This window comes from Mastigoproctus giganteus, chromosome 1 (genome assembly GCF_048544385.1).
Source record: "Mastigoproctus giganteus isolate SK-2022 chromosome 1, ASM4854438v1, whole genome shotgun sequence".
Taxonomy (NCBI): domain Eukaryota; kingdom Metazoa; phylum Arthropoda; class Arachnida; order Uropygi; family Thelyphonidae; genus Mastigoproctus; species Mastigoproctus giganteus.
In genome coordinates, this window is record NC_143575.1 from 249,799,234 (window position 1) to 249,825,108 (window position 25,875).

At 34.6% G+C, this 25,875-nt stretch overlaps 1 protein-coding gene across 2 annotated transcripts in view; it reads left to right on the forward strand.

Annotated features, from left to right (window-relative positions):
* rau (RA domain-containing protein rau) overlaps window positions 1-25,553 on the forward strand; it is a 32,757-nt gene extending 7,204 nt beyond the window's left edge. Inside the window, exons 2-7 of one of the 2 annotated variants that reach the window (XM_090385467.1) lie at window positions 14,314-14,491; window positions 14,792-14,876; window positions 18,112-18,175; window positions 21,646-21,778; window positions 23,144-23,256; window positions 25,162-25,553. In XM_090385467.1, coding sequence (XP_090241593.1) covers window positions 14,314-14,491; window positions 14,792-14,876; window positions 18,112-18,175; window positions 21,646-21,778; window positions 23,144-23,256; window positions 25,162-25,296 — 708 coding nt within the window. In that variant the 3' untranslated portion in view covers window positions 25,297-25,553. Of the gene's footprint in view, window positions 1-14,313; window positions 14,492-14,791; window positions 14,877-18,111; window positions 18,176-21,645; window positions 21,779-23,143; window positions 23,257-23,515; window positions 23,583-25,161 lie in introns of those variants that run through there. The other variant, XM_090385476.1, reaches the window with a different exon arrangement.
* Window positions 25,554-25,875: the final 322 nt, after the last annotated feature.

Sequence of the window (25,875 nt, forward strand, 5' to 3'; positions counted from 1 at the left end):
TGCCTTGTCCGGCCTTAACACTGACTGGTTGAACTTGCCAAGGCTATGTCGGGCAGAAGAAACTAGATCTATTTGAATACATCCTTACCTAGAAATGTTTCATGGGTCATTGCCTGAGAGGTGGAGTGAAAAGCATCCAACCAGATAATTGTCTTTTGTCTTGCCCAACTTGTTGTTTTATGTACTACATGAAAATGAGGGAAAATTATTCTCAAAACTTGTTGTTTGAAGATATAGTTCGGCATACCACTTAAGAGTTAATGGTGTTGGTGTCTAGATATTGTCAGTGTTATTTTTATTATTTATTTCTTTTAACTTAAATCTGATAAGATGGAGAAAAAAACCCAGTAACTTGCGTACTTGGCTACTGTCTTTCTTATTCAAGTTTTTAAAGTCTTGTCATTGCCCTTTTCGAATAACGTTTGCTGGATTGACAAACGTTATCAGAAACGTCAAAATTTACAGCAGCGATTGTGGTCTTTTTTCCTTAGGAATCTTGTTTTTAAATTGTGCGGGATATTATTTTTTTATACGACATTTTAATAAATAAGCATATCGCGTAATATCTGTATAACTTGACTGTAAAAGGAATATTTGTGTATTTTCGGTTTGGATTCCTACTGCTGTCCCAATGTGGTTCTCTGCGCAAGTACTGCGCAAGTTTTTTAAGCGGCCAAATTATACCATATTGGCGTTCACAATAACCAGGGTAATCCAACAGAAAAAGTGGTAAATGTAGTAAGAAGAATCTCAGATTTCATTACTAATTGAACTGCTGTCGAGAAAATGGTTCGATCTTTCATCTTTTTAAAGATTGCCAACAGTTAAAAGATAGAAGATCGGCTGCATGTTATTATGCAGGAGTAGGTATACTTTCTAGGGTATTTGGGTGCATTAGTTTTAAAGTTCACTCTCCGGCTATTTATCTTTGCTATGGCTTTCGAGAGTAATACCTTATTCAAATAATTGGATGAGATTTGTGGTATCGCTCGAAGGCATCTCGTTAACCCGTGGTTATAGCAGTACTCGTTCAGTTGTAGTTGTTGGTAGTACTAAATCAGCGTTGAAACCAGGCAGCATACCCGAAGAGGAGGGGACGAGATTACCAAATCTTCTTGAAGGTCTACGCGTGCGCAGTTGAGCCATCATAAAAATTCTTTGTATTAGTGAAGCAAGAAAACTGTCTGGATTCAGAACTGAATGCCACCCTCGACTTATGAGCCAATATTCAAACACAGTGGAGTACATAATTAACCTAAATTTCTTGGGATTTGGGAGGGGGTACAGACTGGTTAAGAAATGAGTCAGTTAATGAGTCATTGCTTAACCAGTCTACCACAATTTTTTAAAAAAATCTTCATTTCGTAGAAGGCGAAAAACCAAATGATGAATGCTTTCTTATGGTCCATTCCTTAACACGTTTGTGCTATAGTTCATTCTATTCAAATCAGTTCAGTTTGCTGTCTTGGTGCCTTTCAATTCAGTGTCTTTCAATTTAGACAGTCTTTACAATACCTGTATTTTTTTCAAAAACTTGTTTGACTTCTTCGAAAGTTGTTTTAAGCATATTTTTATTTTTTTTTTAAATTTATTCCGCCGAATTCTAGATATCCAGAAACAATATATTAGATTTTAATAGCAGAGATCAATTCACTGAAAACGAACTGACCAAATCGTCAAAAGAATCTGTCAAAATTGTTCAAGAACCTTGAGTTTCTTCTGACTAGTCTACTACTAGTTGCCTTTGGAGTAACGACCGGCGAATATTGCCCAAAGCGATTTTTGTTCTTTCGGTTTTCTTTCTTTTTTTATTTAACTCTAGGGAAAGTTACGGTGTTAATCTTATGTATATACCCGCCTACTTCTGCGAACATCATGACATTTGAAAGCGATGAGGTTTGCAAATGAATTTTTCATTTCTTTTGTGCAGTATTCGCTTGGTTGAACATTGCGAATGGGATGAAAAGAAAATGTTTCGGCTTCTTTGTAGCCAGTAAAGTGACAACAAATGACAGATACAATATGGGATATAAAATTATGTTCGGGTTCAATTTTTTCTGTTTTCAAGTCGTTTTTTTTTTTTTTTTTTTTTTTTCCTTTTAAAATTCCATTTCAAATCTTCTCCAGATACGATGCTGATTTAACCACCCTATCTCAGTGATTATTTCAGAGTTAATAAAACGTTTAAAACTTTAAGCAATCTTTAAAAAAAAATAATAAATAAAGAGAGAACATACATTTCAGGAGAAGTTTAAAGACCCCCCCCCTCCCTTAAAACTAGGTGAATAAACTAGGTTATGAATATTGCGTCAACAATCAATTTAGAATGCCCTCTTTTCTCTCCAGGAACATTTCTGAAATTATAATGCTCCTTCAGGTATGGCATGTGTAGTTATTTTCTCCAAACAAGGGATTCCCCATTATTGCATCTAAGTTTATTAAAAAAAGTAAATGACATATGTCACTCGTCTCGAACACAAAGCATGCCAAATAAAGAACTTTGAACTTTTTAAATGAGTAGACGGAATAATTAGTTTTTCATCTGAAGAGTATTCAGCACTAATGGCGCCTTTTGGGCTGAAACAAGAGTGGCATCTGGGGATCCTAAATAAGTAAGTTAAATACTTAAAAGCTGTAATATCTCGTTTTTCGTTAATTTTCAATTCAATTATTTGTTAATTATATTATGGAGTAAAGAGTAGTTGCAGTCTTCGGATCAGATGGTTGACTATGAGAACTCGAGTCCCATCGATGACGTGGGTAATTTTTATGGGCTTTTTTCACAGCGTGGCTGAGTTAGTCCGTCTCAGGCGAGGGCAGCATAGTTTTTCTCTCGGAAACTCGGGATTTTCGTCCAGCAAACAGAGAATCGACCACAGAACACACGCAGTTTACAGATAGTATTCAGGGAGAAATATGGCCTTAGTTGCTGATGCTCCTAAAACCTACTACGTCACAGTGAAGTTCCAAAAATAGGTAACAGTGTTCCACTGTTTCTCGTGCTTCGGAGTGTGACCGTTGGTTTAGTGCCTGAAAACTCATCACTGCTGAGTGGTTGGTATACAGACATCTTACTACAATTTCGTGGCGCCCGCACTATAGTCATTCTATGGAAATCGGAGCCTTTATGTTCAGCACAGTAATGCTCCATTTCATACAGCGAGTAGTATAAAATTCTGATTTAAGGAAAATGAAGGCCAATTCCTCTGGCCAGTCCAGAATGCGATCTTTCGAATGAAATGAACGTTGGATCAGCGTGTGGAATATGCCTTCTTTTACAGTTGCACTGGGGGCAACCCTGTGGAAAAATGCACTAATTCTTGTTCCGCGATGAGGCTGTGTCATTGGACCTAGAGATAGGCCAACTTTAAGGTGGCTTTATCTTTTTAATTTATTTATTAAAACTGGTTTTTCCAGACGTGTCCGAATACTTCTGGTAGCGTAGTGTATATATCCTGGTGCAAAGTGGACCTCTGAGGTCCTGTATAGCCTGATGAGCGAGACCCTTCCCAAGAAAGCACAATGAGCCATAACAGACCTTTTATGCGGAGCAGAGCAGAGCTGGTTAAGAAGTCCAGTTTCCTGTAACCAGGCCCAAGGCTAGGGGTGCGCAAGTGAGGCATTTGCCACAGGCGCCGCCTAAAATAGGCGCTACTGGAATAGCTACTGCATATATATACGTGGTAAGATACGATATGAATTAGGCGCCGTTACAAGGTTTTGCCTCAGGCGCCACAAACGCTGGCTCCGGCCTTGCTTGTAACAGCATTTCCTTGAGCTGGAGATATGGATTTTATCCAATTAAGTATTCGTCAACTTTCTCCACAAGGAATCCTCCGTTAATTTACGTTGTTTACATGAATAAATTAATATTAACATATTTTAACTTTTTTTTTTTTTTTTTTAAGTGCGGTGAGCACTTGCATCATGAAAGCTAGGGATCTTTTTTTTTCTAGTAAAAGATATGAAGCTATGTAAAAAATAACATTTAAAATCTGTGGTAGAAATTTTATTCTCTTGTTCCCTTCTCGACTTACAGATGCAATATTTGAAAAATTTTTGGATCATAAATTATAAAGGAACTTATACAAATTAAAACATTTTAAATTTAAAATCACCATTTACAAGTATAATCCTTTTTTCAGAAGAGTGTGCGGGACATTTTTTGGAATTGAATTTTCCGATTTCCCCTCCCCCATATCCATGTCACATTTTCGTTTGCTGCCTTGCCTGTATCCACCTCCTCACAAATCTTGGTTGTCTTTTATAGACAACGCATTAGTTGAGGCTGTCAACGTTTCATCAAGCTATTCTAAGTTCTCTCTGTGTCTAACAAAGTACTTCCCTTGTTTCCAACGTATTGGTGTCCCACTTTGTCATGTATGTAGGTTCTTAAAGCATATCCAAAGAAAGACATGTGACATTTCTCATTAATTAATGAGAAATGATGTGGTGGTTTTCGTCGCCAGTAGGGAAGCCTATTTTTCATTCATACAGACTTTCTTTTTACCATAAAGGATTTTGTGATAACCATCATTTTGACGTTGCAATAAATAGTTTATCTTTTCTTTTGACTTATTTTTCGTTTATTTTGGTTATCGTGACAATCGGCTATGTTGCTTCGCGCATGTTATCATAATGTGAACTTCTAAAGCCAGCAATTTTTCAATGAGACCCATCTGAGACTCGTGTCCCAACCACAGTAAATTATAACAATTTTTTTTTTTTATTTCCGGAAAAAACCAAAGATAAGCGTACATTCATAACTACGCACTTAGAATAGTCTCAGATTTCAAAGTTTTTTGACATCTGTTGCCTGGATAAATTTACTTTTTTGTGTCATTGACCGAAGCCAAACCTCGTAGTACATTTAGAATCAATGTTTTCGAGCCCTTATGGCTAATATGTTCACTATATGGAAGACGGTTGGAGTGGCTTCCATTCCAATGGATGAACTTTTGAGTTTTTTCCAGTTTACGACTAACGGTTACGTCATGACCTTCGTTGCCTTGGAGAGCTTTGTAAACAAAGCAACTAGTTTTTTTTTCGTTAAATTGAAATGAATTAACTGTAGGACGTAGACTTCCGCAAATGTGATCAAAATAACTTTCTTAAAACTTGTAAGCTACGCATGCGCTGTAAATGGACCAACAGTTTATCAAATTAAACGCGCCATTATTACACCAGACCACTAAAGCTACTCTAATGGGGAATTTACAGCCTTCCAACCCACAGAGTGATATTATCAAAACCTCCGGTACTCAAATATCACATAATGACCCTTTATAAAAACATGGAAAATTGCTTCAAGCAATTTTTTATCTTTTTATAAAGAAAGTCACATACAAGATGATGAGAAAGATGGCCACAGGTGGAACATCAGTAGTAGAAGTTACTCCTACCCCACCCCCCAAATTATCCATACATTGAAGAACAATTGTTTGTAGCAGTTAGTTTACTCAATATATATTCTGGTCAGTTTTCGGATGGAATGTTTAAGACGAAGAAAAAAAAAATGTATAGATGAGATGATAAAAACCGGATTGCATTTTTTGTTTTTTTAGTAAAGAATTCCTTGAAGTCTGCGAGAACAGTTATTGTGTCGTAGTGGAAAGCTTTAAAATACAAGTTTAAATACAGACTAAAATGTTTTTTAATTTTCTTACAAAAAGCGTAGTTGGTAAAAATTTGAAAGGAATTCCTTTTGAAAAGGAAGAAAGTAATTATGCAATTTATATTAGTGGGAAATAGTATTGCATTATATTTTATTTATTATGGTTACGAAAATTAAGAGAAATGACAACTTTTTCTAAAATATCAACCTTTTTTGGGGTTTCTTCGATGATTACTTCCGCAAATTATTTTGTGGGTGAAAAAGCATCGAATTTTCTCTACTATAAAGATGAAATAAGCAAAAATTATATACAATTTTTGCTTATTTCACTGATTCTAGCTTTTTTTACCATGACTTATTTCATGGATTCTGGTTTTTTTAATCATGAAATAAGCAAAAATTGTAGAAAATTTGTTTCATTTTATTTGCTATACTGATGAAATTGCAATTAAAATGTTACCCGCTTCCTCCTCTTAAGTCTTTCAACTGTGTTAAGTCTTATGGTTCTAAAAATAGTAGACAATGTCATATTTGAAACTTTTTTTCGAAAAGAAATATTCATAAACAACTTCGTACACCACATTACATATGCTATCTCAATTTATGAATACATTGTCGGGAACTCTAAATAGGGCCATATGCGTAGTAATAACAGGAAATAACTGTTGGGGCCCAAAAGATTAAACTACTAAAGTTACAAATTATCCACTTGGTTCTTGTGAAGCCAATTGCTTCACTGTGGTAGGAACATTGAGGACACCCGTCTGTGTACACAGGAAATTATATGATTAGGGTAATACAATTAAAATATGATACCAATAGTTCACTATTTATGACCCTCTTGAAACAGTTCTGGTCCAGCAATAGCTACAGTGGTGTGTCCATGAGAGGGAGAGTTTAATCCTCCCCTGGGCTTAGCGCTCACACACACACTCGCCATTAAATAATAACCTTAGTCAATTGTCAACTTCCACTCCTCATTGGAATTTTCTGGATAAACCCACAAAAGGAAAAGCATTTATTTAATTAAATATAATTCGATTTTATTTATTTATATCAATTTAACAATTTTTTTTCCTTCCCCAACTTTTTCGAGACCTTAAAAGCTTATTTTATAAAATAATTTTTACCTAATTCAAGCTGGAAACAGTAGGGGGCATTGCTGCTTGGCGCCTGAAATTTTATTTGCAATAATAATGCAAATTAAGGGAATAGTTGGACAAGAAGTTGGTTGCTATGTAATATTACTGCTAATCGTATAATTGCGTGTTGAGAGTTTGGTTTTTCTTCTCTGGAATCTGTATTTATTATTTTTAACTATTAATTACTTTGTTTAAATGAAATGAACCATGAAGGGTATTTTAGAGGTTACAGATGTTCTTGAAAAATTAACCCCCCCCCCTTCTTCCCCAACTTCCGAGTACAATTTTGGGTGCCGGAACACTTTGTAACTTTAGTAGCAGTCTGCAGGCGACCGCGGTCCCAGTTTCTTTGTGTTGGATCCGGGACTTTTTTATAAAAAAAAAAAAAAAAAACCAACTGCATACAGTTGCTTGTTGATAGTTTCGTTTTATAACTTCTCACCACAGTTACACGTAGCCTCTAACCACTGCTGTTATCTGACCCTGAAACGATGTTGGGGGTTTCGCTACATCAGACGCGCTGTGCTCTTCGTACCTCTTGTCCCATTACCCTTTCAAACTCATTCCAAACGTATTTGTGGTTTTTCGTAGATTCGACCATGTAGAAAACTTTTGTCGAATTGTCTTGTCTGCTGCCTTTTCATATAAGTCAATAAGATAAATTAATAAAATAAGTTTCATTTTTTACTGATTATTAAATTAATTTAATTATTTAAGATATGATGTTAAGGTCTTGGCCAACCCCTCCCCTCCCTGAAGAATTACGGACACGAATACTGTAGACTCCTAACTTCCCCCATTCCCTCTCGTCAGGCCTGGGTTTATGCCTAATATTAATGCAATTGGATTTGCCCATGACATCAAAGTCAATACTGTACTTTGGAGTTAGTTCCATTTCTAGTTTTATTATTAATCTGTTACGACATAAATTCACTGTCTCTGTTACCCGCGTCCACTAATGCTTGCTGCATTAGGGGACACTAGTTGGCTGAGACACTTCATAAAGAATGTACAGCTAGTGACAAAAAAAAAACAAAAAACGGTTATGAAAGAATTTCGTTGGGTCAATGTACTCTAATCTCATTAGCGAATTAATTCCAGTGACGAAAAGGATATAAATTAGTACGAGAGATTTTTAGGCGATGTCAGTTTAGGTATAATAAATGAGCACATAAGTTTAAATATACAGGCACGGGTAACAGCAGATTGACTGGGAAAGTGAGTGTGGGGTGAAGAGTTAATGACTTTTATGGTATTCGGTTGATTCTAATTGCTGTTGATTATGTACAAAATTTATCACTTTTAATATCTTGTAACAGGAACTCGACCTACCATCGCAAAATTATAGTGAACGTCAATGATTGTTGCAGACGACAAATTTAAGCCTTACTCTCGCGAATACGCACGTATCGTTACGCGAAATTGGAGCCGTATATACAGTGCAGTTAAATAATATTGTACATGCATGTTGGTTTTTTGGCGTATTAGCAGCCTTAGGCCATATTGTGCCATTTTTGCATATACGAGGGGTTTCCGAAAAGTAAGGTAACACATTGTTCTCTCGATGTTTAATAATACGAAGTTGAAATTGCACGGCAAGAAAGAAGTGAACATGTACTGCTTCTCTACAGTCTCTAGTTTTATTGATCCACTTGTCCCAACGATGGATCAATTTATCAATACCAGTACTGAAGAAGTCCGTGCCCACACGCAGTAACCAACATCGCACTGTCTGAACCTCCTCATCCGTGGTGAAATGCTTACGAAAAGGTGTCTTTTCAGAGGGCCAAACAAATGGAAGTCTGAAGGCGCTAAGTCTGGCCCGGGGGGGTGTGATAGTTTCCCAACGATTACGGCGCAGCCACTCACGAGTGGTGTCGGCAGTGTGTGCAGTTGCGTTGTCGTTCAACAAAATCACGACGCTTGTCAGGAGTCCTGGTCATTTGCGCCGAATGTTGGCTTTCAGTTTTTCCAACGTTGCACATTAAAGCTGTGCATTGATTGTTCCTCCCTTTGGTAAGAAATCCACCATCAAAACGCCTTAGCGATCCCAGAACACTGTGGCCATGACTTTTCGGACACTGAGAACAGTTAATTTTTTTCGCAGAGGAGATTGTGAATGTTTCCAGGTCATGGAGTCTTGTTTGCTCTGCGGGGTAAAGTGATGAACCTACGTTTCGTCTGCTGTGACTGTGCGAGCGAGAAAATCTTCTCCTTCGTCGCTGTATCACAACAGATTCTCCAGACACGTCCCCATGCGTTTTGCTTTGTCCTCCTCTGAACCATCTCTAAATTGCTTGAGTCCTACACCCAAAAACTTAATAACAACATCAAATCGCACAACCAGTATTCCTTTTGGCTGATCCCTATCTATAGCGGTTTTTTCTTTTTTTCTAGGTCCTAGCCACTGAAACCTCAGAAAATTTTGTGGCAGGACCTAACAGAGTAAATAACTATGTAGCCGAGTGGACAGGAGCGGGAGTGCAGTAGCACACGCTCTTTGAGTAGACCGGGGTTCAAGCCCCTGACTGCTGAATACGGTCGATCTGCCAACCCGCACTGGACCAGCGTGGCAGATTATGGTCCATTTCCCTCAACATGAATTGTTGAGGAGGCTTCCATCCTGCAGTGGGTTGATAATGGCTGCACTTTACTTTTACTTTTTTTTACTGGTGTACTTGGTCTGCCTCCACGGGGTGGAGTGTGGATCCATTAGGGGCCCAGCGGCTAAATGACCAGAGGAACAACGGTACACGACACTACACATATACAAAATCCATATACCTTTAAACCTCTGGCATTGACAGTGTTCTATTTCACATCCACAATGTATACTACGCGGAGATGGCGGAACCCCTGGTGCAGAGTGACACTAAACACGCTATCACTGTCTTCCTCTGAAAATTGTCGGGGCACCCACCGGCAGCACACCTTTCGAAAGCCAAGGACATTTGTGAACTTATTCACGTTCGCTATTTGTGCAATTTCACTCGCCTGTTTTCAAGAACGATGCTCTTAATTCGCGAAATGTTTTCTTCTGTCTTGCCCGATGTCGATCTTCAATGTCAACACGGTCCGCTTTAAATTCATTGCACCAAAAACACGCTTGCTTCTTTGTCATCACCTTTTCGCCATACCTAGCAACCAGTTCACGGTGAATGTCACTTGGTGAAGACTCTTTTGCTTGCAAAAAGCGAATAACTTCACGAATACTGTACCTGTTTTGGACCACACTCTCACGGTAGCCGCCATTTTGCAACTGGAATCTGCTGTGAGGCGACAGTACCGCAACACTGCACTGGCGGTCTTTTTGAACGTTATTAACGGGTCTATCTGTCCACCACGTTTCATCTCATTCCCTTTCACCATTAGTAAGAAAAAAATGTACCTTACTTTTCGGGAACCCCTCTTATTAACAATCCGATTCTATACACAGAGCACAGTGTGGTGAACGTTGCAAAATATTTTAGAAATTCCTCTTTTGTCCTTTATGGGATTCAAACATAGATCTCTTCAAGCAAGTTGCGAAACCGCTATGCTGTCACAGAGGATTAAATATATGTATACGAGAAGGATTTTTGCAGAGAGAGAGCGAGCCTTGGGTGTACCAAGCCCATATTCACCAAATGTGAGCCCCTGGGGTTAGTTATTCTTACTGAATAACGCAATTTTTTTCATTATCACATTGAATTTCGTGAGTGTAAATCAAGTTGATTTACGTTGTAAATTTCGGGACTGGCCGGAATATTTGGGTCAATGATTTTTTTTTGTGACAAATTAAGTATTTAATGGTTGTTAATGCCCACTCTCGCTTTCTAGTGCGAGGCAAATGGTTGTAATACAGAAATAATAGTACTTTAAGATGCAATTGTGTAAATTTTAGAGGACAAAAGCAAGCAAAGTCGTGTGTAACTTCACAACTTGAAATGAATAGCCCCCGGCAAATCTCTCACCTTAATTTTGGCGCCATACTGATTATAACAGCCAAGGTCACTTTTACGCTGCGGTTTCATAAAGGATAATAAATAAACAGGAAACGTTACATTTTCGGTTTAAAATAGCCATTTTTTAAATGAAGTTGGAAAGTGGGTCAGTAAAATAGTTACTAGTATAAAGAAACACCAAATGTTGAAATAAATGAGCAACTTGTGTCAATCTCTAGATTCGAAAAGGGGTACAAAAGTTGGCCAGTAAACCAAATGACGAAAAATCACCTGGGTATTTCCCCAAGGAAAGATAAAACCTGTTGTGGATAAGATCTCATTGAATGTATTTTTCTCGAGTACTGTAATCGCAAAGAACTCATTTTACAATTGTGAACAAATGTGTAAAATTTAGGCCTAATCACGAATTCGTGTGTGTGTTCAGATACGAACAGGAATGTGGGGTTGTATCTGGATGGCCATGTTTCGCTTAATGTATAGTTAACTCCTTCTTAGGATTTAGAGCGCTCTTCAATGCAGGGATTTGGGTACAGAGCTCTCCGCTACACTCTTTCTCCAGCGGTCCTGTGGCCAGATGCATGCTAACTTGGAGATACCACGGTTGTTCAGATACAGACCCAAATGCGAGTTTGTATCTCAGTTCGTGTCGACCAGTTTTGCCTTGCACGATTATTTTGAACTTATATTGGATGGAGGTGTGGCAAATGCAAGTTTTCCACATAAGGCCTAGCCTTAACAGGCCTGTGTCCTATGCAGAAGGGTGATCGGCCTGGTAAGGCTGTTTAGGCAAGCACCCCTACTTAGAAGATCCAGAGACTTGGGGACTTTTCTCGATAGTTTCGATTCGGTTCGACTATGGCTGTAATGTGCAATATCTGCGATAAAATTCGAGTTGACTATGTCATGAACGTAATTGTCAAAGAAGATTTTAATATTGATAATTGTAAACAGAGAAGCATTTTTTTTGGGTATGTCTTCGTCGTTTCGCGTGCGGAGGGGGGAGTAAAACGCTCTATGCTTCGTACTCCAACCTAATTCTTGCGTTTATTTGCGTAATGGTTGCTTTTCTTTGCGTAATGGCAATGGAGTTTTCTCTAAAGCTGCAATTGGTTCTTACCACATCGCGTTTTGCTTTTTCATTACTTCTGTATAATGCACAGGTCCTACATCTATTTTTGAAATTATGTAATATCTAAAGTGAAATGAATATCTAAAGCACTATCAAGTAATATATAAAGGTAATATCTAAATGTGAAAAATTCAGTAAGATTTTCTCATGAAGCATCATTAGCCACTTTTTCATATAGATTTTTATGTTGTTAATCGTACATTTCTTAAATTATCCTTGGCACGATTTGTAATTAAAAGTGGGCATCGATATATGAATATTAATCAGTGTAATATATACGTTTTTCAGGAAATGTGATATGACTTTCTTTTATTTGCTGTATTAAAAGTTTAAGGTTTCGTTCTGCGTTTCCTGATTTCGCTTTTTATCAAAGGCTAGCCATATTTTAAGTGAACGTATAAGTCAACGAGTAGTTAACTTTTTTTTTTTTTTAAAGAAAATGCTTTACGAGAACTGTGCCTTCTTATCCAGTAATTTTTTAAAAATAAATTAAGTTTTTATGCTTAAATTCAAAACATGGCTTTATCCGTGTTTCCACGTTGATTATATTTATATCTGATCTTTTATTATAGATAAATACAACTTACTGCATATACTGAAAGAATTAATTTCATTTTGTTTTGAAATTAAGTTTACAGAATGCCAATTATTATTGTTTTTTATTCATTAAAGCTTTGGGATCTCAGCTGTCAGTCATGTGCAGTCTGCTCTTGGCCAACGAAAATAATGGAGATTGCCTGGATTATATAATCCAAACTAAAGGGGTTGATAATTGAAGGAGCTTATCACCCATCCCAAAAGGTTTCAAAAGCTTGCCCTTGTGTATATTGCTTCTGCGTTATCTGTAAACAGCAATTGCTAGATTGCCCTTTTTTTTATATATATATACTTCCATCCCTCCCTAGTGTAAAGGCCGGATCTACCCTTGGACTTCATTGAAGAGTTGTTTCTTTACTCCATTTCTCAAGCCGTTAGCATTTAGAAATTTCATAATTTAAACCTTTTTTCTTTTATACTGTGGTGTGGCAACTTCTGTTGAAGTGCTAATTCTTGTCCTTGTCACTGATGAACGTTTTTATCCTACTGTAATAGATATTAAGTGGGTGTATGTTCAATAATAACACTTGTCATCTTCATTTCCTAGTAACCTAATACATGTTACTATATATGCCATGATTTAAAAAAAAATATATAGGCCATTTCTTCTGCTGGCGAACTACTTATGTAGCCACGTTTCAAAGGGCCTTTTATTTCTAGATAGTGTTTTATAAAAAAAAAAAAAAAAAATCTAGAAAAATAATTTCTAGAAATGAAATTCAATCTGCATGTATCAAATGTCTGTGAAGAGTCAGCATTGGATCTTGCCTTTGTATTTGGAGTTCCAGCGAGATGTTTACTTAGTAAAAGCAGACTCATATCTAGTTTGTAATAATAGCAAAGCTATGACACATTGCTGCTTACTCTTCCCATCCCACCCACCTACTCTTTAAGGCAGGGCTCTCTATGCTTATTTTTTTGTGGGCCATATTTATTGCATTAGAGGTTGCAGAATGAAAAATACAAAGTGTATTTGATAATGTATTTTACAATTCTCAACTGAATGTGTTGTTTTGATCATAAATAATTACTGTAAGGTATGGTTGGCGTAAATGAATTAAATTTTAGTGTTGTATAACTTTATCAAAGAAAGCTGAATCAAGAACTACATATCAAGAAGATATATAGTTCTTGGTTACTTTAATTATTTATTGGATTTAATAAAATCTGTGCATACTTGGTACATTATTCGTACTTTTCTGTCACTAGCAATGGGAGAAAAGTGTTTCAACATATCTTTTCTCCACTATGACATGATAGGCCAAAAGGTTTAGCTGTAATATCTATAAAAATGACATTTCTAAGAGTTTGGACACAATTTGCAAGTAGGAAGGTCTGAAGCAAGCTCTAACTAGAAACTTTTTTCATTAATAGATTATTCTGACATTTTTAGAGGGCTCATAGGAAAATGTTGGATGGGCCTCCCAGATCTCTGAATCGAACACTTTTTTTTTTTTTTTTTTTTTTATCAAGCAAAGTATTCATATGAGTCACTGAAGCAGTCTTTAGGCATAGATCTGGCAGGGCATGTTATCAGTGAGCACACTACATGCTGTCACTGACAGTGTGGTTCTGACTAATTAGACATGCATTTCCAGGAATGTGGGGAGATCTATTATGCTGATTTTGTGTTATCACCAATATACATATTGGTGATAGAAAAAGATTAATACCCCTGGCTCATTCATTTTTTAGAAGTATAAATTACTTTTTTGATTGAATAAAGTAATAAATTATTGATATTTACTGGGGGCGGGCAGAACTTTTTTAAAAAAGTTCTGGCCATTCTAGTTGTATAGACTAATTTAAGTAAGGATTTTAGAGCACTGAAATTCCCGCCAAGCTGAATATCAATATGATTATTTGTTGTTTTTGTCTTGTTTGTAGGCTGTAATTAAAGTATATGCCAGAGTTCTTTGTATCGACATGGAGTACAAAACAATGTCTATACAGCCAGAAACAACAAGTAAGGATGTCGTTCGAAGTCTTCTGAACAAATTTAAGATGAAACACAGAGATCCCAATCTCTTTTATCTTACAATGGAAGTTTGGATGAGGAAAAAAGGTATTTTTATTTTTTCAGATTAAATATTTCTTTTGGCATTTTTTAGCAGTATATTTAAAGTGTAAATTTAAATTCCTTTTTAATTTAAGTATTGCACAAAAATAATTTTCATTCAATCGAGAAACATTTTTTATTTTTAGGTTATAAGTTTTTAGTTTAAAATTTAAATTAAATAACGCTAAATTAGTCTAATAAGTCCTATTTTTTGTTAAATCTAAAGTATATTTATTGAGTATTTTTATAAATAATTTCGATAATTTAAAATTTTTTTTTTTTTTTTTTTTTTTTTTTACTTTCAAGGTGTTCCACTTAGATCTGTGATAGTTTTGGATGATGAAGCTCATCCTGCTATATTACAAGCTTGCCATCCACAAGGAGAGTCAAAGTAGGTTTTTATTTATTTATTTATTTGAATAATTTTAAATGAAAAATGGAAGTTCATTCTGAAATTAGTTCATGTAAATAACACGAGAAATATGGCCAAGAAATGAGGTTGTTGTTATTTGGTTTTTAGGAGCATTAGCAACTAAGGCCATATTGCTCCGGGGATATGTGGTGGTCATTCCCAGACCTTTCCGTATTTGGTGGTGACTGGCTCGAACCCCGATCTAATCAAGAAGCGTGTGCTATGCACTGCTGCTCCTTCCCACCTGGCTACGGAGGTGCCTTGGATTAACTTAAGACTTGCGATTCTGCAAAGCTTATGTGGGGGAGAATTTTTTTTCTCAACATGGCCTGTGCTAGTTAATAGAAGGGATTTATTTTGTAAGGATGGAATATGCTTGAGAGGTGTAAGTGTCTTTGCTGATGCCATAGGTGGCCTTTAAGAGTTCAGGGAAACTGCTAATTAGGGAGGGGGAAATTAGGAAAGTCTCTTGTAAGCTCATATTAAGAATGACCATATTTGCACTTGGCCATTCTAGTTGTATAGACTAATTCTGAATTAGATACGACAACTCCAGCAGGAGTGGATGGGTTATGCTGTTCATAAAAATTGTTGCAAAATGAATGAGGGAGGAATATTCTCACCGATTAATGAGCCAACATCAACAACAAAATCTTGGAGTAAGAATAGGCTTGATCTTATGAACTTGAAATAAGTGCAGGGGTGGCAGAGGCAGCAATTCTTTGGCAAAATTCAACGAAAAATTGGATGGGCGATTTCCGACTATTGGATTTTTTTTTTTTTTTTTTTTTTGGCAAATGCAGAATGTTTGCTTACTTGCATCATTATCCTATTATTTTTAATGCTAAATACTAACAACAGTTGTGCCCTAAGGAAAGGGAAGTGCAATTTCCTTATACAAGTTTCCTCCTTTATATTTTTTGTTTTGTACTTTCACATTAGTATTGAAATGGCAGAATGATATAAGGAAACAAAGCTTATGTATCATCTGTTGATTGCTATATGTGATAAGCAAAAAATAAACTTCCTCTTTTTATTATACATATGTAGTTTGTCTTAACATTGTTTTACTTCCTATTGTCATAAGCTGTTAAAACAGAATTTCCTAATCTTTTAATTTCAAAAATTGAATTTGCAATAACATATATAAAAAAATTAATTACAAAGAAAGATACTTCATCACATTCACTTATTATAAGTCTTTTAATTAGTAGTAACAACTGAGATTAATAATATAACACCAATTTTCACAAGTAGTATTTAACCCTTTTGATGAATATGTACATACCTGTTTTTCATGTTTGGGCTCTGTGGAGTACATATGTATATATATTTTTCAAGGTTGTTTCAAATAATGAATTGTCTTGATCTTCCAGTAAGTGCTGCCATCTCTTATCTGTTTCCGAGTAATTGCTTACAATTACTTGGAAATACTGATTGCAAAGCTGTATAATAGATGGCAGCACTAAAATTTTAAAAATTGGAGATCAACCTGTGTGCCTCAGTTATCTGATTTGGATTTGAAAAAAAGCTGAAATTCTCCTGAATTAATATCTGAAATTGAATTGAAATTGGTGTATAAACAAATATTATTGCATCAAAAAAAAGTAATGGTTTGGTTTTTTTCTGATTCAAATTGACAATTTCATTCTAATGTTGGGCAACCAGGTCAAAATAAGAATAAATTTTAATAATTAAAGGCAATTATGTAGTAAAATTCTCATTTTTAGATTTTAAAAATTCCACAAAAACTCATTCCACAGTTTTCTGCTAAGGAAGACTTACTCGCTATCGTGGTATTTACACTAATCTGGAAAATTTATCCTTGAAGGGTTGCTAATTAATATTGGTAGAAGAATATACAGAAAAAATGGCATACATTTGCCAAAATCATACGTCTTTTCGCTCTTGAATTGGACATAGGATGGTTAAGTGTCTTAAAAGCTGAATGCTGGGTTAGTTTCCTGACTATACTGATAGAGGTGGGGGAGGCTAGAAGCAGTTTGAGGAAAGAGTATATTTCCATCTACAAATGAGAAACCTCCAAAATAAAAAAACTGGAGGGTGTTCACTTTCCCTTTGTTTCTGTTTATATTGTAGATTATGTGTTGCTTCAATAAATTCTAACTGTAGAAAATATAGTACTTAGAAGAAAAATTATTTTATTGTTAAAAATACATAGAATGGTAGAAAAAAAAAGAACAGTAGAAGAATAGTAAAAAAAAACAAACTAATTTTAGAAATACTGTGATAGTTAATGTTTCTTAACATTATTCTGCACTAACAGCATGATTTTTGATAAAAAAAAATCCCATTATCTTATCGAGAAAAACCCAGCCTACCACGTTACAGTAAACATCCTCACTGTTTCTGTCTGATTTTCATAATTTAAAATTTTGAACACTGAATTTTTTTTTTTTTTTTTGTTCAATTTGCTATTTTTGCAGAAAATAATTTATCATATACATGCATGTAGAAAATACTGTCAAATGTCATAACTAAGCATTTGAAGTTTTTGACAGTGCTAGCATTAGTAGAGACACACGATGCAAGAAAGCAAACTTTTATGCAGCGGCAGCCAAAAAAAACCCTTCCCATTTCACACCTCCATTCATTCCAAATGCCTGTCCAGCTCAGCCTTAAATTTATTTAGGCAATAAACTTCCACAACAAAAGATGGAAGTCTATTCCACCAATCAACTACCTGCTGGCTAAAGGCAAACTCCGCACATCTATCCTACAACTGTCTTTCCTCAATTTGAATTTATGCCCTCTCAGGTGATTATTCTGAACAAGAGGAAGAATCCCATCAGCATTGAGCATGCTCAAACCAGCTTTATACACCTCAATCAGATCACCTCATAGGTGCCTAGTCTCCAAATACTAATCTGCAAAACTTAGTGTTATTATTATACTGTACATGTATAAGATTCTCCATAAAAATTGATTCCTATATAACTTTTTTCTTATAATTTATTTCTTTACAAAATAAAAGAAATATATATTCTTTTCATTCTTAGTGTGTAGAGTTAGTTTTGCAAATCTTTATTTTGAAACATAGAATATCGCCTTACGTACATATTGTATCTTTAATACATATCTGTGTGTTTTGTGTAATTTCATCATTAATGTTCAGAATTTTGTTATGTCATTATCTTGTGATAGCCAACAGAAGTGAAAATTTTAGATGATAAAAATTACTTTTTCATTATAGATTTTCTTTACGGATGAGACGAGGTGGTCTTGTAAAAGTTTACAGCAGTTGTTTGATGTCAGGAGTAAGTTTTTTTTTTTTTTTTTTTAATTACTTTATTTGGTATTTATTTGAATAAATATTGATTTTATGTAATTTTTATTGATTTAATTGACCAAATAATAATAAAAAAACACATCCAGCTTATATACATACAGATGTGACTTAGGTTATGACAACATCTGGAACTGTGTATTTTTTTTTTTTTTAGAAAAAATTTGATTGCAAGTCTTGACTATACATTTTCAAATGATATCAACAGATTGCACCTATATCCTGTTTCCTCCTCCCTTCATAAATGGGAATTTTGAGTGCTTGTGTTGGTTAACAAGATTAAAGTAGCATTTCTACACTAAAAATGTAGCATTACCTGAATGAATATTGGAAAATTTCAAAATAAACTAAACTTCAACATTACTACAATGTTGAATAATGGCTTGGTGGATGTGCCGTGCTTTGAAGAAGAATGAATAATATTAGGGATAATTTGAATGATAATGGAAAATTGTATTTTATATGCAGTGTGTCTGTTTTGCTAATGGAGACCTGTGAAAACTTATAAAGGCAACCAGCATGAAAAAAACCACTTTTTCATTCAGGTGATGTAGCTGTTAAATAAGCATATAAACCAGTTAGGCCAAACTTCTCAAAAATAGAACCTGACATTTGTGAATGAACTTGGTCACTTCAAGTTCAGTGATTCTGTTGGGGGGGGGAAAGCAATTTTTAATTAATATAAACATTTTAAAAACATTTTAATTTGTTGCTCGCTTCCCAACCACATACCTTATACATAATACTGCTATAAATACTGTTAAGAGTTGTGTTTTTTTTTTTTTAAATAACAGCTTATAAAATGGCTAGGATGGCTGAGTGGGAGAAGACAGAATGGTTATTAATGGAACTGCTCTTCATGGAATAATGTTATTAGTGGAGCTCCCCAGGTTTCAGTGCTGGGCAATTCTGCCATTGTTGTTTTCTATATTTATTAAAGATATTGATGAAGGTATATCAGACAATATCTACATTTTCAGATGATTGGCAAGATGGTTAATAACAGTATCAGGGGAAGCTACTGCAACAAGATATAAATAAATCGGGCAGATGGGCTGAGAAATGGCAGTTGAAGTTTAACATTGACAAATGCAAGGTACCGCATATGGGTAGCAGGAATCCCAGATTAATGTATCAACTGTGTGATACTATGCCCAGAGTAGTGGAAAATAAAAAAGATCTGGGGGATAATTATGCAGTTAGATATAAAGTTCCCTAAGCATTGTGGCCAGGACAGCCCATGGGGTTTTGTCAATGATATACAGGAATTTTGCTAGTAGGGATAAGAGTATTATCCCATTGTACAAGGCAGTGGTTAGGCTGAGTCTTGAGTACTGTGTACAGGTCTCGAGGCCTCATTTTAGGAAGGATGTAGATCTGCTGGAATGGGTGCAGAGAAGAGAACAAAAGGGTGGTCTTACCAAGCAGTTCAGTTCTGTAAATTGCAGCACCTGGGGACTTGGCACCTGCAAGGTGATCTGATTGAGATGCTTAAGGCTTTAAATGGATTGAACAAGCTCAGTACTCAGACTACACACATAAGGGGGCATAAATTCAAATTTAGAGAGGGTGGTTAGGATAAAAATGTGGAGGTTTGTCTTCAGCCAGCAGGTGTTTGATTGTTGGAACAAACTTCTGTCAGTTGTTGTGGAAGCAGGTAGTTTGAATAAATTCGAAGAACTAGACAAATTATTGGAAGATGGACAGATGATATGGGGAATTTCTTTTTTTTTTTTTTTGGATGATTCTTTATATAAGCTTGCTTTGTTGCATCATATGCCACTGCTAATAATAATAAATGAAATATAACTTATTTCATATAGAATGTATTTATTGTTATATCCATAAACAAAACTTGGAAAATGTTACTTGCCAAATAATTTTTTTCCTTTGAATTTATCAGGCCACTTGCCTATTGTAGTATTCAGTGTGATGTTGACAACTTCGGGCCACTGATTTCTTTTAACTGTCTGTATTGGGTTGCAGAGCCAATCTTTAGGAGAATGTGATGGATGTGACATATCTGGATCCACAATTGAAAAGAGCCCTAAATCCAGCTTAAGGGTGAATTCCCTCAGCCTTGGCAAAGAGGATTGCATAGTCCTAACATTAGTTCTTGCACACCCCTGCTGAGCTTGAGGACCAGTCCTTTTAAGATGTGTGTAGCGTGTCATGGATTCCAACTTTGACCATAATCTGTGGTTCAGCAGGTTCATGTTAGAGGCTCTCATAAATATATTCTAAACATGTTCTAAAATCTGAGAGAGCCATGCATGCTTGTTGATTGATATCCTGACCTTATAAGTAGGGAGTTGAATCCCGCTGAAAGGTCGAGTGCCCTTTATTGAACATAGTCCACATCCTATATAATGTCCAAATATATGGACACTGTAATTATTCTTAACATAGAATGTTAAGAAGCTTTACACTCTTCTCTAAAATGTCTGAGGTGTGTGCATGTACAGACGTTTCAGCAAAACCCTTGTTCATAGAAATTACAGGTAAGTGATACTTTCATATCACACTCCATCAAACAATTGCTGATGTAGGATGAAGATCTCCTCCCTTTCCAGTTTATGCAAAGTCCTACAGCTTCTTTGGATATGAATGTTATCATTTTGACAATTAAATATTTTACAATAGTGAAGATTTTCTTGTCTGAAGTTTTTTTTTTTTTTTATCTACTAGTGTAGGAATTTTTGATCATAGCCTTTAAAGAAGGTATTACTCTTTTCTTCTTGTGGAATGTTCATCTCTAATATGATTCACTTAACTTCAGTTTAATTAACCATAACTGATGGTTTAGTATATTTTCATTTACTTGGCCATCTTTTTTATAGAGAGGAAGTTAATAAAGAATCCATCTGAGCGCAGAAAAGAATGTCTTATGAAATTTATAAATTCAGTCATTAACATCCTTGATCACCTCTGTAGGTTTGGATACCTGCATGTGGGAAAGCAAATCTAGAGCTTTCATCTGTTTCCTGGGTGCCACCATATCTTTTAATGGCATAGTAGACAAACTGTTAATGTGCTAATGGCCAAAAAAAAAAAAAAAATTTGGATGAAAACTTCCCTGCACAGTGTTATAACTACTCAATTCTCCTTTTGTTACCAATTATGTATTAATTGTACAAAGGACAGCATAATTATTCTAATTTTAATTAATAGTAATAATTTTGCAACCTAAACTAATAATACATTGAAAATAGTAATAGGTTTGCAAGCCGAAATAATAATTTTTTCCTTCAATTTGTGTGTAGATAAAATATTTTAAATTCTTTTCTTTTAATGAGAAATTTTTTTTTATTTGACTGTTCACAGAATTAAACTTCTATTGTTTCCAGACTGACAGTGAGTCTTATTGATATGCAAGTTTTTTTTTTTTTTTTTTTATGATTAACTTATCATTGATATATGGTTTAATTTATTACTTTACAGGCATTATATAAAAGTCTTCTGGTGTCAGAAAGAACGACAGTAGAAGAATTAATTCAGTTGGTACTACATTGCTACAACAGTCAAGAACGGGCTTCCAAGTTTGCGTTGTTTGAAGTGTGTACAAGTAAAAATTGTAAGTGTTTGTTTACTGTTATGACATTTTTATTTTTAGTCACTTTAATTATCTAATGGATGCATGAAAAAAAATTAGAGCATGGTTTTCTTTATACATCATTCTGATTTTTTTTTTTTTTTTTGAATAAAAGGCAAGAAACAGTTTAAAAAATGCACATAATTTTATTCTGACATTTATTTTGGATAATAATAAAAATGTTTTCATATTATTTCTTAGCTTCTTGTACATTTTCAACAAGCCACAACAGAGCAAGCAAAACCAAAGTTGAAACAAATCTCTAGAAAATCAACACAAGCAGGCATTCAGCACATTTTGTATACAAACATGGAACCATTAATGAATTTTTGTTGCTGTGCCTCTCCATTCAAAAAAAGAGACTGACTCCTGGGTGTGCCAAGCCCACACTCACCAGATGTGAGACCCTGGGGTTGATTCCAGTATTTCTCTTTCCATATGCACTTTTCAGACACTGACTGAAGCTTCATGATCTTAATTGCTTCACTGCAGCAGAAGTTTCAAACACAAGCCACAAAGTTAATATTTTAAAAGATCCTAACTGTTTTCATGGTTTCCATGACAAAAAAAAAAAAAAAAAGGAAGATAGCACATTTAAGTGTGCAAACTTAACTTTTTCACATTACTAATGCTCCATTAAAAACTGCAAAGGAAAAAAGGTACTTGCTTCCAGCATTCTATTCACTTGTAGGATTAGTTCCCTTGAAAGCACTATAATAGGCATTTACTATATTTAGATTTTTTTGGGGGGATGTTTTGGTACATTTGATAGCTTCATTCAGTATGCCAGCTGATATGAAAAGTTAGTTCGTATGGTTTATCATGGATGGCTGTGCAGGTGTGTGTTCGTCGGCAAACTTGCATGTTGTTTTGTGTGTAAACAAGCTGAAATAGCTCACAAGGGAAACTTTTAGGCTTAAAATAGTTAAGCATAAAAAGCAGTACATATGATTGCTATTGCAGCAACAAAATCAAGGTATCTTTTAAAGCTCTAGCACAATATTTTCATCAATAATGGACTAATTCCATCACTTTAATGTTTCCATAAATTTGCCTTTTCTTGTTCACATGCTGGTGACTCAGATGAATCTTTCATTCTGTTGACGGTAACCTCTCAGCATCTTCAAATAGTTTTATGAAGAATGTCTGGTTGTTTTGGAAACATGGAAAACAAAAAAAAAATTATATATATTTTGCCCAAGTAATAAAAAAAAAAAAAAAGTTAAATGGCTGTTATATTTGATTTGAAAGAGGTGTGTGTTTTTTTTTTTTTTTTTTTAACCTCCCCTTGATACTAAAAAATTTATTATATTGAAAGTTTTTTTTTTTCTTCTCTTTCTTTTTTAGATGAAAGAAAATTGCACTTTCAGGACTGTCCTTTGCTAATTCAGAAAGAATGGCCTAATCTTCAGCAATTTTCCTATCATCTTCGAAGAAACCTTGAAGGATTACAACGACAGGTAAGAATTTGCATTGAAAAATATTTGTGTTTAAAGACAAAAAAAAAAAGTTACTCTTATCTGTCTTTTCTTTCACTTTCTCCTGCACTACCTTATCTAACCTGCATTAACTACCTTATCTAACCTACTGTATTAATATAACTGTATTTTATTTCATGCATTTAGTAATCTCACATTATAAAATTGTTGCTTTATTTTGCCTGTAATGCAGCATGATATACTAAAAAAGCACTTTGCACTACCATTTCATTCTTTTCAGAGCTGGTTTGGACCTAATACTACTCTTTGCTTTAAACTTTTTGTCTGACTACAGAACTTTCTTCCATAAAAGGTAAGATTAATGACAGCAGATTCTTTAGAGCTTTATTTTGTTGGGCACTTTTTCCAAGCCTGCTCACTAAATTAATTTTAAATGATGTATATGCTATACAAACTTATTTTTTCCATGCTTAAAAAATTTATTATATTTTATTCAGATTTTTTTGAATTAATGTGTAATTACAGATGAACTTTATATATGATTAAAATATTATAATTGCAGTGTGAGAAAGAAAAAATAAGATTTTTTAAAGGTGTGCTTCTGTGTGACTTTTTTTTTTTTTAAGTAATATTGAATGATAGTTATTTCATTATTTCTCAAATTGTTGGTGTGTAGAAATAAAACTAGACATTCATGTCTTGCAAGTAAAAAAAATAAATAAATAAATCAGATAATCAAATAAATCAATATTCTGCAATAGAATTTCTCTTATTCAGTAAACTGGCACTTGAATAGAGAAGTGGGAACTAGTGGCAAAATTCATAATTTATATTTATAATATGATAACTCGTGGTATTAACTGATTCAATATAATGAAATAACTATCAAGGTAGGTATTATCATTATAGAAAATTATCCTGAGAAATAAAGATACTTGTAGAAGAGTATTTGCAGGATTTGAGATTGGAAGCAACCACTTTGTATTGAGTAAATGAAAAAAAAAAAAAAAATGCTGATTAGTGCCAAAAATAAGAGGTTTAAAAGTGTTAATGAAAAAAAAAAAAAAAATTGGAGCTCAACTTTGCTAGCAATCATTGAATACTGAACCTTTCTTGCTTGAAAGTTTATTCTCCACTTTTGAACATTCTGCAATTTTCAGGAAACATGGAGAAATTCCTATTCTATGAGAATTTCCTCTGCTTGTGTCATTACAATAGGGCCCCACTGATACGGCAGGTTATGTTCTAGACCCCCGCCGAAAAGTGAAACATAGCCTTTTTTTCACTTGCGAATGCATATAAAAGCCTAATAACATGTTTACACTATCATATGCTGTTAACAGACTGAATCACAGGCAATAAAATGGTGCCCTTCCCAGACTCTTCTTGAGCACGTCATTCTAAAACATGGAACAAGCTCTGAACATATAATTGAAAACCACTGTATTAGCAGAATGCCGAAAAGTGGAGCACTACTGTATTAAAAGCAAGAATATACATATATCCAATGATAAAAGGTAAAAAAAAAAAAAAAGAGTAAACTGCAGCTATTATCAACCCACTACAGGATGGAAGCCTCCACAACAATTCATGTTGAGGGAAATGGACCATTGCCATGCTGGTCCAGTGCAGTTTGGCAGATCGACGACTGTATTTGGCAGTCAGGGGCTTGAACCCTGGTCTACTCAAGGAGCATGTGCTACTGCACTCCTGCTACTGACCACTTTGCTATGGACAGCATATATCCAAAAATACCAGACCTCAAATTTTTAGTATAAAAGAATAGTTTAGCTTGCTTTCTGGAATTCTATAAGATTTAAGAACTTGAATTTGCCTTTCTTGTGTATTTTTAATTGTAATGACTTTTACATTAAACTGTTAATATAAACCACTTTTTTGTATTAAAAGTAATTTTTTTTGTTACAGTATCCTTGGTTGCAAAGGATTGAGGGATCTCGCAAGGCATATTCCATTGGAAATATTTCCAACATTAGTTCAAAATTTCAGTCCTTGACCATTGGTGATACTTTCAATGATTATGAGAACTGCTTCTATATATAGAAATACTAGTCTGCCCAAGAGCTGATAATAAAAGTTGTTTATGAACTCACTCCTTATGTTTAACCAATATAAGTGAAGATATGAGCACATCTAACGTTTCATAAATTCTTCCACAATTGTGCAATATTTGGATGTTTTTACATGTGTGTACAAGGAACAACTTTCATTGTATTGTATTATAAGTTGTAGCGAAGGTTTTTTCTGTGATCAAAAGGTGTTGTCTACTGACTTTGTAATAGCATAATAAGAGAGAGATAGAGAGAAAAAAAACATCAAGGGTTTAACCATGCATTGTACTTTGTTTATAAAAAAAAAAATCTCATTTGTTCATAACATACAAATAGACATGCATTAAGTACAACTCAATTGTATTATTTAATTCTCTTAAATGTTTCTTGATTTTTATGAATTAATACAGAGTTAAATTAATTTCAAAGTTTTTAAACTGAGATGTTTAAATTACAGTGGGTCCATTTTTTAAGGTAATATTGATTTTAATTTTGTTTAAAAGTATTAAATGCTTCTTACTAGAGTATTTTCCATTTATATTATCTGCCAAAGAACAGTCGGCTGGAGAGT